Source organism: Gnatocerus cornutus, chromosome 6 (genome assembly GCF_029298725.1).
Source record: "Gnatocerus cornutus isolate USDA-ARS CGAHR chromosome 6, icGnaCorn1.1, whole genome shotgun sequence".
Taxonomy (NCBI): domain Eukaryota; kingdom Metazoa; phylum Arthropoda; class Insecta; order Coleoptera; family Tenebrionidae; genus Gnatocerus; species Gnatocerus cornutus.
In genome coordinates, this window is record NC_142238.1 from 15,739,239 (window position 1) to 15,752,338 (window position 13,100).

General features: G+C 30.7%; 1 protein-coding gene across 1 annotated transcript in view; it reads left to right on the forward strand.

Annotated features, from left to right (window-relative positions):
• The window catches only part of LOC148173367 (lachesin-like), a 176,341-nt gene that overhangs the window by 145,048 nt on the left and 18,193 nt on the right, over positions 1–13,100 (forward strand). The window contains exons 4-5 of the mRNA XM_088039130.1: positions 3,400–3,570; positions 9,483–9,611. Of these exons, the coding sequence (XP_087895256.1) occupies positions 3,400–3,570; positions 9,483–9,611 (300 nt within the window). The remainder of the gene's footprint in view (positions 1–3,399; positions 3,571–9,482; positions 9,612–13,100) is intronic.

Here is a 13,100-nt window from a genome sequence, read left to right on the forward strand (position 1 = left end):
AAGTAAACCCTATCCTTTTCAGTTCTCAAAATCGTGTTGTAAACTATTGACACTCCAAAATTTGTCCCTGTAAATCCCGAAGTCCGGATCCCCACCGTTGTCGCAGGTATATTATATTTACCAACCCGCCTAATTTCTCTAATGGCCACAATACCGACCTCCCAAATCACTTTAACTCAGCAATGTAACCCGATAATCACAATTACAAACGGAACATCAGACTCTTCAGGTAAACAATCGAAAACGATACTAATATGATTGCGAGCCGCAAGCGAATTCGTTTTTGCAAAACAACGAAGCGGAATTTTGATATCTATTTGAGCGTTCACTCTAAGTTTTCTCCTAATTAAAGTTACAAAGCAACAGCTTACGATTTTAAGCAGATACAAGAGCTCAAATGAGTAGAAATGTGGGGAACACGCCTGAATTTTAAAGCTAAGAGAGAACACAGTAATGCACTCTCGCGGCCATCACCTGCTCTTATCCGATTACTTATTCAAGCAGCCGTTTTGCATCTTGACTCGTTTTCATCGGTTCCCGCGAATAATATTTGAGAAAAGTGGATGTAATCTGGGAATTTTCGAACAATCGGTTTCGTGTCGATAGAAAGAGCGCTTGAGAAGATTTTCAGCTCTTCAATTCATAAACGAACGAAGTCGATTTTTGGTCAGACAAATCACGGGAAAGTCATTTATGAAACAAGCTGCAGAGACGTGTTTACGGCGCGAGATAAAATTCATAACTTTTCTAGCTCAACTACATGATTTAATTTAACTCCAGTTATAACAGTCACATTCTCAGTTCGTGCACTAATGACGCTGCCTCCAGTCTTACACAACAAGCGGAATTATTTACGAAACTTCAACTGTCGTCGGAATATATAATCAGTGTGATTATAACTTTAACACACTGACAAACAAATTAAAAGCACGAAACAACTGTACGGAATGAAATTCGCGATCTTTGAGCAAACACATCCAGACGTATGTGATCACTTTCCGCTTCATCTCATATCATTCACACGTTTTTCCGGCGTGTTTAGACTGTGAATGGACGGAATCCTGCATCCGACGTAACTTTATTTTATTTTTTCGTACAGTCAAATAGGTTAGACCCTTTCTCCCATGGTAAAAGTAATCTCTTTAAATTTCATTGAATTGGAGTCAAAATTACCAAAATTTCAAATTCTATTTAAAAACAGAGGAATTTTTTTTGTATTGTCTACAAAATAAAAATTTCTAATAACTATATCTTTAGGAACACAATTCACTAATTTGGCAGCGTTTATGCGCATGTTTAAACTAGCATACTCCCCAAATTTTATTGAATTTGCGTCGAAACTCCCAGAAATACATATTTTTATTTAAATATTGAAAATTTTTGATTCGTCTCCAAAATAAAAATTTCGAAAAACTGTGTTTTATGGAACACAATTTTCAAATTTGGCCGCAGTAATAAACATGTTCAAGTTAGTAATCTCTCCAAATTTTATTGAGATAGGGTCAAAATTACCAGAATTAGAAATTTTATTTGAAAAAAGTAGATATTTTTTGTATCGTCTGCAAAATAAAAATTTCCAAAAACCGTGTCTTGTGGAACACAATTTTCAAATTTGGTAGTAATGAAGAACATGTGCAAATTAGGAATCCCTCCAAATTTCATTGACTTAACGTCAAAATTACTAAAATTACAAATTTTATTTAAAAAAGTGAAAATTTTTGGCTCGTTTAAAAAATAATTTTTTTTATAAACTGTGTCTTAAGGAACACAATTTTCTAATTTGGCAGCGTTGATAAAAATGTTCAAACTAGCAAACTCCTCAAGTTTTATTGGCATAGCATCAAATTTGCCAGAATTGCATATTTTCATTTAAAAAATTATAAATTTTTGATTTATCTCTAAAATAAAAATTTATAAAAACTGTGTCTTATGAAACACAATTTTCAAATTTGGTAGCAATACTAAACATGTTCAAGTTAGTAATCTCTCCAAATTTTATTAATATAACGTCAAAATTGCCAGAATTAGAAATTTTATTTGAAAAAAGTGGAAATTTTTTGTATCGTTTGCAAAAAAATTTTAAATAGTGTATTTTAAGGCACACAATTTCTTAGTTTAGCAGCGTTTATAACCATGTTCAAACTAGCATACTCTCCAAATTGTATTGACGTAGCGTCAAAATTACCAGAATTACATATTTTTTATAAAAAAAATAAAATTTTTGATTCGTCTTCAAAATAAAAATTTCTAAAAACTGTGTCTTAAAGAACACAATTTCCAAATTTGGTAGCAATAATGAACATGTTCAAATTCGTAATCTCTCAGAATTTCATTGAGATAGCGTCAAAATTACCAGAATTACAAATTTTATTTAAAAAAAGTGTAAATTTTTTATTTGTCGGCAAAATAAAAATTTCTAAAAACTGCGTCTTTTAAGACACAATTTTCTAATTTGGCAGAGTTGGTAAACATGTGCAAACTCGTAAACTCCCCAAATTTTATTGGCATAATGTTACAATTATCAGAATTACAAATTTTTGTTTAAAAAATTGAAAATTTTTGGATCGTCTGCAAAATAAAAATTTCTAAAAACTGGATCTTAAAGAATACAATTTTTAAATTTGATAGCAATAATGAACATGTTCAAGTTAGTAATCTCTTTAAATTTCATTGACATAACGTCAACATTGCCAGAATTAGAAATTTTATTTGAAAAAAGTGGAAATTTTTTATTTGGCGGCAAATTAAAAATTTCTAAAAACTGCATCTTATAAAACACAATTTTCTAATTTGGCAGAGTTGGTAAACATATGCAAAACTCGTAAACTCCCCAAATTTTATTGGCATAATGTTACAATTATCAGAATTACAAATTTTTGTTTAAAAAATTGAAAATTTTTGGATGGTCTGCAAAATAAAAATTTCTAAAAACTGTATCTTAAAGATCATAATTTTTAAATTTGGTAGCAATAATGAACATGTCCAAGTTAGTAATCTCTTTAAATTTCATTGACATAACGTCAACATTGCCAGAATTAGAAATTTTATTTAAAAAAAGTGGAAATTTTTTGTATCTTCTGCAAAATAAAATTTTTTAAAAACTGTGTCTTATAGAACACAAGTTTCAAATTTGGCGGCAATAATAAACATGTTTAAATTAGTAGTCTCTCCAAATTTCATTAAGATGGCGTCAAAATTGCCAGAATTACAAATTTTTATTTAAAGAAACTAAAAATTTTTTATTCGTCTCCAAAATAAAAACTTCTAAAAACTGTGTCTTAAAAAATACAATTTTCAAATTTAGTTTTAACTGTGAATGAAACGTCGGAACGTAACTTTATTTTTTCGTACCGTCAAATAAATTAGACCTTTTCGCTCATGGTAAACGTTATTTTTCAGTTCCTCCTGATATCATCAACGACGACACTAGCGGAGACCTGTCGGTCTCCGAAGGCGAGAACGCCACCCTCTGGTGCCGCGCCACCGGCCATCCAACCCCCCGCATCGCCTGGAGGAGAGAAGACGGTCAAGCGATTATTCTCCGCAGAGGACCTCGTCACGAAGACAGAGGTACATATCGTAACGCAATAACTCTCAATGTTGTCGTCGCTCCATTCGTTCTCTTCAATTTGCTCCAGGAACATATTCTCTCTTTCCCATTTCTCCCGTAACAAACCCGAAAAGCTGGAGGCGTTCTTCCAATAATTACGCAAATGTAGGTTATGCCACTGCCACATTCAAACAGAACGAGCACTCAAATGAATTTATTTCTTGTATTAGGCCGCCGAGGGGTGTTTGGATGGGAGGTGGTTTTTAATACGCGGAGGCACGGAACTTAAAGGGCGCTTTGTGGAATGGCCAACCTTTGAAAGGGAACTGAGAAGAAAAAAGGAAATTTGGATAATCGCGTTACGGGTTTGGACCACTTGGAGTTGCTAGAGCTGACGGCTTCAATTGAAATCAGGAGGGAAATACTTTTGCAATTTTTAAATAAAAAAGATTCTTCGAGGTTAGCTTAATACAAGCGAGTCAGATTTTAACAAATAGTGGATTTAACGAGTGCATAAACATCTTCAAAATGAGAAATTCACCAAACTTTAATTTATTATTACTTTAGATTAAAAACGACCATAATTATTTTTTTATTTGTCGGCAAAATAATAATTCTCAAAAATTGTCTATTCTTGTTTTCAACTTTCTCATTTGGCAACATTGATGATCATATTCAAACTAGTAAACTCCCCAAATTTTATTGGCATAGAATCATAATTACTAGAATTAGAAATTTGTATTTTAAAAAATCTTAGTTTTTTGTTCACCTGCAAAGCAAAAATTTCTTAAAATTGTATTTTAAAGAACACAATTTTCTAATTTGGCAGCGTTGATGAACATGTTCAAATTAGTAAACTCCCCAAATCTTATTGGCATAGCGTCAAAATTATCAGAATTACAAATTTTTATTTAAAAAATTGGAAAATTTTGATTTGTATTCAAAATAAAAATTTCTAAAAACTGTGTTTTATGAAACACATTTTTCAAATTTGGTAGCAATAATAAACATGTTCCAATTAGAAATCTCTTTAAATTTCATTGCATAGCGTCAAAATTACTAGAATTAGAAATTTTATTTAAAAAGTGGAAATTTTTTGTATCGTTTGCAAAATAAAATTCTTTAATAGTGTATCTTAAGGCACACAATTTCCTCATTTGGCAGCGTTTATAAGCATGTTCAAACTAGCATACTTCCCAAATTGTATTGACGTAGCGTCAAAATTACCAGAATTACATATTTTTTATAAAAAAATTAAAATTTTTGATTCGTCTTCAAAATAAAAATTTTTAAAAACTGTGTCTTAAAGAACACAATTTTTAAATTTGGTAGCAATAATGAACATGTTCAAATTAGTAATCTCTCTGAATTTCATTGACATAGCGTCAAAATTGCCAGAATTACAAATTTTATTTAAAAAAAGTGGAAATTTTTTATTTGTCGGCAAAATAAAAATTTCTAAAAACTGCGTCTTTTAAGACACAATTTTCTAATTTGGCATAGTTGATAAACTTGTGCAAATTAGTAAACTCTCCAAATTTAATTGACATAATGTTACAATTATCAGAATCACAAATTTTTGTTTAAAAAAAATGAAAATTTTTGGACTGTCTGCAAAATAAAAATTTCTAAAAACTATCTTAAATTTGGTAGCAATAATGAACATGTTCAAATTAGTAATCTCTCTGAATTTCATTGACATAGCGTCAAAATTGCCAGAATTACAAATTTTATTTAAAAAAAGTGGAAATTTTTTATTTGTCGGCAAAATAAAAATTTCTAAAAACTGCATCTTTTATGACACAATTTTCTAATTTGGCAGAGTTGATAAACTTGTGCAAATTAGTAAACTCTCCAAATTTAATTGACATAATGTTACAATTATCAGAATCACAAATTTTTGTTTAAAAAAAAAATGAAAATTTTTGGACTGTCTGCAAAATAAAAATTTCTAAAAACTATCTTAAATTTGGTAGCAATAATGAACATGTTCAAATTAGTAATCTCTCTGAATTTCATTGAGATAGCGTCAAAATTGCCAGAATTACAAATTTTATTTAAAAAAAGTGTAAATTTTTTATTTGTCGGCAAAATAAAAATTTCTAAAAACTGCATCTTTTATGACACAATTTTCTAATTTGGCAGAGTTAATAAACTTGTGCAAATTAGTAAACTCTCCAAATTTAATTGACATAATGTTACAATTATCAGAATCACAAATTTTTGTTTAAAAAAAAATGAAAATTTTTGGACTGTCTGCAAAATAAAAATTTCTAAAAACTATCTTAAATTTGGTAGCAATAATGAACATGTTCAAATTAGTAGTCTCTCTGAATTTCATTGACATAGCGTCAAAATTGCCAGAATTACAAATTTTATTTAAAAAAAGTGGAAATTTTTTATTTGTCGGCAAAATAAAAATTTCTAAAAACTGCGTCTTTTAAGACACAATTTTCTAATTTGGCAGAGTTGATAAACTTGTGCAAATTAGTAAACTCTCCAAATTTAATTGACATAATGTTACAATTATCAGAATCACAAATTTTTGTTTAAAAAAAATGAAAATTTTTGGACTGTCTGCAAAATAAAAATTTCTAAAAACTATCTTAAATTTGGTAGCAATAATGAACATGTTCAAATTAGTAGTCTCTCTGAATTTCATTGACATAGCGTCAAAATTGCCAGAATTACAAATTTTATTTAAAAAAAGTGGAAATTTTTTATTTGTCGGCAAAATAAAAATTTCTAAAAACTGCGTCTTTTAAGACACAATTTTCTAATTTGGCAGAGTTGATAAACTTGTGCAAATTAGTAAACTCTCCAAATTTAATTGACATAATGTTACAATTATCAGAATCACAAATTTTTGTTTAAAAAAAATGAAAATTTTTGGACTGTCTGCAAAATAAAAATTTCTAAAAACTATCTTAAATTTGGTAGCAATAATGAACATGTTCAAGTTAGTAATCTCTCTAAATTTGATTGACATAGCGTCAAAATTGCCAGAATTAGAAAATTTATTTAAATATAGTGGAAATTTTTTGTATCGTCTGCAAAATAAAATTTTTTTAAAATTGTGTCTTATGAAACAATTTTCAAATTTGGTTGCAATAATGAAGATGTTCAAACCAGCAAACTCCCAATATTTCATTGCGATAGCATCAAAATTACCAGAAGTACAAATTTTTATTTAAAAAATTAGAAAATTTTTGTCTTCAAAAAAATATTCTAAAACTGTCTTGTAGAACACATTTTTCAAATTTGGCAACAATGTTGAACATGTTCAAATTAGTCATCTCCCCAAATTTCATTGGCATAGTTTGTCTGCAAAATAAAAACTTTGAATTTGATTGAAGTGTTTAAACCAGTAAAATTACCAATTTTTTTGCAAGAACGTAAAACCACTAGAAATACAAATTTTTGTAGAAGAAATAAATAAAAAAAATAAAATTATAGCTATTTCGAGAATTTCGCAGGAACCTAAAGAAGTCAGCCCGCCAAAGTAAATCAACAATGCCCAAAGAATGACTTGTCTAATATTTTCTTTCCATCCTCGGCCTCCATTTCTTGCTTTGCTGATTAGTCGAGACGTAATTTCCACGCTCATAAGATAACCTTCCGAATAAGATTTCCCTGTCTTTCCTAGCACGACCCACCAGAGACTGGAAAGAAAATAATTCCTTCCTCCGATGTAAATCTCGAAACGAACAGCAACACCGCTGACCCACAGACTCTCATCAAGAAAATCCCTGAGCTATCTTTTCTATTTTCACCCCATTTTCGGCGCTGATTTCAATTTCGGAACCGAAAAATTTTCGACTTCTTGACCGCCGCCATTTCCCATACAAAGTGCGTTCCTTCCGGAATTTAATTGGGGTCCGAGGTTGGAAAATATGGCTCAGGAAGTAGAAGAATCGCACATAAATCAACTCCCGGAAATGGGCAAATGTTTGGCAGATGTCATAGTAATAAATCCGAGTTTACGAGGTGATATTACGTAAAAATTAATACTTTGGCTGTTGTCGTGTTTAATTTAGATTTTATAGGAGCTAATCCAATTTTCACGTTTTGTTGCGTCATTAGCGGTCGTAATGAGGCCTAGCGAAGTGACACGAAAGCATTTGCAGCTCTTAAACAATTAACCTCAATACCGGAGTGTGTGAGATGAAAAAGACCCATTTAGCCACTCTCCATATGGGTCGATAACAGAATGAGCGTGGAGAGGTCTCCGGTTTGTCATGGTAAAATAAGACTGCTCGGTTTCAGTTCGTGTTTGTTCTAATAATAAATAATAAAATATAAGCGAGATTAGCCTGGAGCAGCCATTACTGGCATCTGCGTCGGCGTCCCATCCAGGTAAATAAGGAGTAATAAACAGGAAAGTTCTGTAGAACGCTGGAAACACACGTAACACTGGAATAAATCAACTCACTTTAATATTTATTCATAAGGGAGGTACAAGAATAATGAACAACTGTTAACTACTGTAAGCGGTTAATTAAATTTTACGCAGTTGTGGACTTTTATCTTGGCAATTCTGATTAACATAAAAACATTGGCGTCTTTTCTCTGCGCCGGCTAACAAGATAGTTTTAGCTTCACTGGACTGCAATAAACTTTATTTTTCCTGCAGAGGATTTTTTGAGGGCGCCAAATTTTAAATGCGACTCTGGAATCGGAACGTCAAACAAGAACTGTCACATTTGATCAGTTCTTGGATTTTCCGAGAGTCTATATCTAAAACTTTGTCAAATTTCTGCGGTCAATTTTACGCAGATTTTCATGTAGAAATAATTTTGAAGCACCGGAAAAGTTTTTGCTTAATATCTCCGGAATTAAGGCAAATATAAGAAAAAATTTTTCAAAATCGTTTTTCTCGCAATTTTCTAGCTAAGAAACCGTTCTTAAATTTTTCAAATGTCGAAAGATGGAGTTTCTCGCAAAAATTCGTGGGTTTACACTATGTCAAACTTCTGATATTGATATCTCGCTTATTTTTTAGAGTAAACTTGAGTTATTTACCTCATTTTACGCAGATTCCCACGTAGATTCCAAAAAAGCCAAATTCGTTAAAATCAGTCAACAAATAAGTGACTTATGAGCGATTAAAGTTTCGGATATTAGATTTTAGGTGGGTAAATTTTTAAAGCTGAATATCTCCGAAACTACGAAAAATTTTGAGAAACTCTTTACACAGATTCCAAATCCGAGTTCAATATTCACGTATGACACAAATAAGCGAGTTGTGTCGTTTTTTATTTTTCCGGCGACTTCTGTAGTTTGTTGGGAACTTATTTAATTACCTTGTCAACGATGTATTATAAAGTTTCAAGTTGTAACAACTAAGTCTTGACCTGGGCTTTGGATTTAAAATCTGAAAGCAATTTTACTTTAGAAATGCCTGTCCACTGTTCCAGTACCAGTTTAACATTAAAATATCACATGGAACTTTGTAATTTCCACAAAATAAACCAAATTTAATGCAACAAACTCTCATTAAAATGAAGTCTCAGATTACCAAGTGCGCTATTTAACCGTAGATGAATCCAAAGTTGTATTTTATCCAGAATTTTTTCGCCTCGAACAACGAAACAATTCTTCTCATTATTTCCCTCTTTCGTGTTCACTTTATTCAGTTTCTATTTATTCCATTTGTGCGCTGTTACGAAACTTGAATTTATACCTCATTAAAAGTTTTCATTTGATTTCGTAAAGTTTAGTAAAAGAGAAATTTTCACCGAGTCCCGTGTATGATTTTGTTCTTGGTTAAAGGATCAAAGCGACTTTATGTCCGACTAAAACTAGAAGTCTTTGATGCTGAAATTAATTATTCTGAAAGAAAAAAAGAGGTTTATTGAAAATGCAGTTTAACAGTAAACAGGTCTTTGAAATTTCGTCGTCAATGGGGACATTAACGCTATTTTCTTTTCAGTGGAAACGTACAATGGAACAAACCTTCACTTCTGGCGTTTGGAAAGAAAACAAATGGGTGCCTACCTTTGTATAGCGAGTAATGACGTGCCACCAGCAGTCAGCAAAAGAATTGCCCTCAACGTAAACTGTAAGTAACATTAGAAAACTAACGTTTAGTAATTTTTAAAAATCGCGATGTAATTACTTTGCGCTCTTTGTTAGTTCAAGCAAAAAATTTGTTTCTCTTACTTCTTCTCGCAGACAATGGCTTTGGGGATTTTAAAAGAAACCTCTTCATTTAGCTGGTATAACTAGTTGGCGTCTTAGAATAGCGCTGGATTCCCGTAATCCAGACCTTTTCCAGCAACTCCAACTTGAACTCGTTATCGAGAGGCTGCGTAAGGGCCGCCAACCCTCCACGCATCAACTAACTTCTGTTTCAGATAACTTCCTAATTAGTTTATGGCCATGTGTTAATTCCCATGTCCGAACACATGTACTTATGACCTCAACAGTCATCTCAGAGAACTAATCGCATTAGGACGTGCTGCTAAATTATAAGTAGATGTCGATAATGGCCATTAACCACATTATAATTTATGGAGACTAGAAATATGCTACGAGCTCATGCATGTATAAAGCGGACAGCGAAACAGGGCTTTTCATATTCTCCGTTCTCTTTACAACGGAAAAACAGAAGGAAAAAAGATATCAAATATTCATCGAAGTATTGATTTCAGTATTGGAAGTTTTCAACAAAAATGCTTCATATAGAACGTTGACGGTTTTAGTTTGAGTTTGCTGCGTAAAGTCAAATGCAGAAGGTCACTAGAGTGAGTGGGTTCAGATTCACCTCGTATACAGAGTGTCTCAAAAATAACTAGGTAAAGAAATTATTATTAGTATTATTTTGAAGGCGATAATGGCATTGGCTATGCTAAATTTCAAAGTTAGCAATAAGGAGAATTTTTAGAAATTTGATTTTCACTCAAAATAAATAAAACTATAAAATTCTGCAACAAAAGCGTAAATTTAATTCCAGAATAATCTAATTTAGAACAGTTACTACTTTAAACGTATTACGCAGCTGTGCCAAATTTCAAAATTTTACAGCAAGAAATACAGATTTTAGAATTTTTTATTTTCACTCAATACAATAAAATTGTACAATAAAATTTCGTAACTCGGGCAAATTTAGTTCCAAATCAAAAAATATCAGAAAGTTACTACTTTAGACCTAATACATAGCAGTGCTAAATTTCCAAATTTTACAGCAAAAAACAAAATTTTTGCAAAATTTGATTTTCACTAGAAATAAAAATTTCCACGTAGATTCCATTAGATTCTAACTTTGGCAGTTTTCTTTCCAAAACAATAAAATTTGGGGAAATTACTACTTTGGGCTTATTTTATCATTGTGCAAAATTTCAAAATTTTACAGCAAAAAACTAAATTTTTACAGAATTTGATCTTTACTGGAACTAAAAATTTCCACCTAGATCACATAAAATTCCATAACTTGAGTAGTTTTCATTTCAAATCAATAAAATTTAAGGAAATTACTGCTTTGGGCTTATTTTATAACTGTGCAAAATTACAAAATTTTACAGCAAAAAACAGAAATTTTACAAATTTTGATTTTTACTAGAACTGAAAATTTCACATAAAATTGGGACAGTTTTCATTCCAAAACAATTACTACTTTAGGAACATTACTACTTTAAGCTTTTTTTATATTCATGCAAAATTTTAAAATTTTTTGGCAAAAATCAGAATTTTTAGAAAATTTGATCTTCACTGGAACTAAAAATTTCCATGTAGATTTCATATAATTCCATAACTTGGGCAGTTTTTATTCCATAACAACAAAATTTTGGGAAATTACTACTTTGGAATTATTGTATAACTGCAAAATTTCAAAAATTTACAGCAAAAAACAGAATTTTTTCAAAATTTGATTTTCACTGGAATTGAAAATTTCCACGTAGATGCAATAAAATTCCATAACTTGGGCAGTTTTTATTTCAAAACAATAAAATTTGGACGAATTACTATTTTGTGCTAATTTTATAATTGTGCAAAATTTCAAAATTTTTCACCAAAAAACTGAATTTTTACAAAATTTAATGTTCACTGGAACTAAAAATTTCCACATAGATCCCATAAAAATTTCATAACTTGGGCAGTTTTTATTCCAAAACAATAAAACTTCAGGGATTTACTACTTTAAATTTATTATATAATTGTGCAAAATTTCAAAAATTTTCAGCAAAAATGAGAATTTTCAGAAAATTTGATGTTCACAGGAATTAAAAATTTCCATGTGGATCTTATAAAATTCCATAACTTGAGCAGTTTTTATTCCAAAACAACAAAATTTTGACAAATTACTACTTTAAGCTTACTCTATAACTGCAAAATTGCAAAATTTTACAGCAAAAAGCAGAATTTTGCAAAATTTCATCTTCACTGGAACTAAAAATTTCTACGTAGATCTCATAAAATTCTATAACTTGGACAGTTTTTATTCCAAAACAACAAAATTTTGGGAAATTACTACTTTGGGCTTATTCTATAACTGTGCAAAATTGCAAAATTTTACAGCAAAAAGCAGAATTTTTACAAAATTTGATCTTCACTGTAACTAAAAATTTCCACAAAAATTCCATAAAATTGCCTAACTTGGGCAGTTTTCATTCCAAAACAACAAAATTTAGAAATTTTGAAAATTTGATATTTACTGGAATTAAAAATTTCCAAAATTTCCACGTAGATCCCATAAGATTTCTATGACTTTGGCAGTTTTTAATTTAAAACAATAAAATTTGGAGGAAGTACTACTTTAAGCTTATTCTATAACTGAGCAAATTTCAAAATTTTAAAACCACGAAAAACGTAGAAATCAAAATTTTCTTTGTGTCGTAAAAAAAGAAAGTTTTATTTGCAAAACAAAGAATTTACACAAAATCTCGAAAATCCAATGAAGAGAAAGAAAAATTTAAGGATGAAATGAAAATTTAATAATACCTTTCTAAAATATTCCATTTTTTTGTAAAAAGTTTAAAAATCAAAAAAAAATCCACGAACTCATGAATGTAACAATCACTAATTTCTGATGAAAAAAATGTAAAATTATCGGGACTAAATTCTAAAAGCTTTGTACCCTCAATAAAACTCCCCGTTTGCGGTTTCACGGCAGACAACTTTCCAGACTTTGATAAAAACACCTGTGAAAAAAACTTCATTTTATTTCAAAAGCGCTGTGCCTCTAATTTGAACAGCACTTGTACAATGATGTCTTTGTTCATTGAAATCTCAACGGTCAATTATTTATTGTGCTTATTTGGAGTACACCCTGTATATTTCTCCATGGCCCTATCTAAAGCTAGTTCCAAACTGAAGTTATCGCAGATAAAGTTTTCCAATTACGGTCACACAGGTCAACAGCCTATCGAATCACTCGAACCCTCGCGTTATTACGATTTTCCCTCTGTAATTTTTCAAAACTGAAATATCGAAATGAACAAACGAGCGACACACAGATTGCGAACCAACATAATGTCCATAAGATAAGACAGTGTATCATGATAATAACAGTAGTAATAACACGAACAGCAAATTGCTGAAATCTGAACTT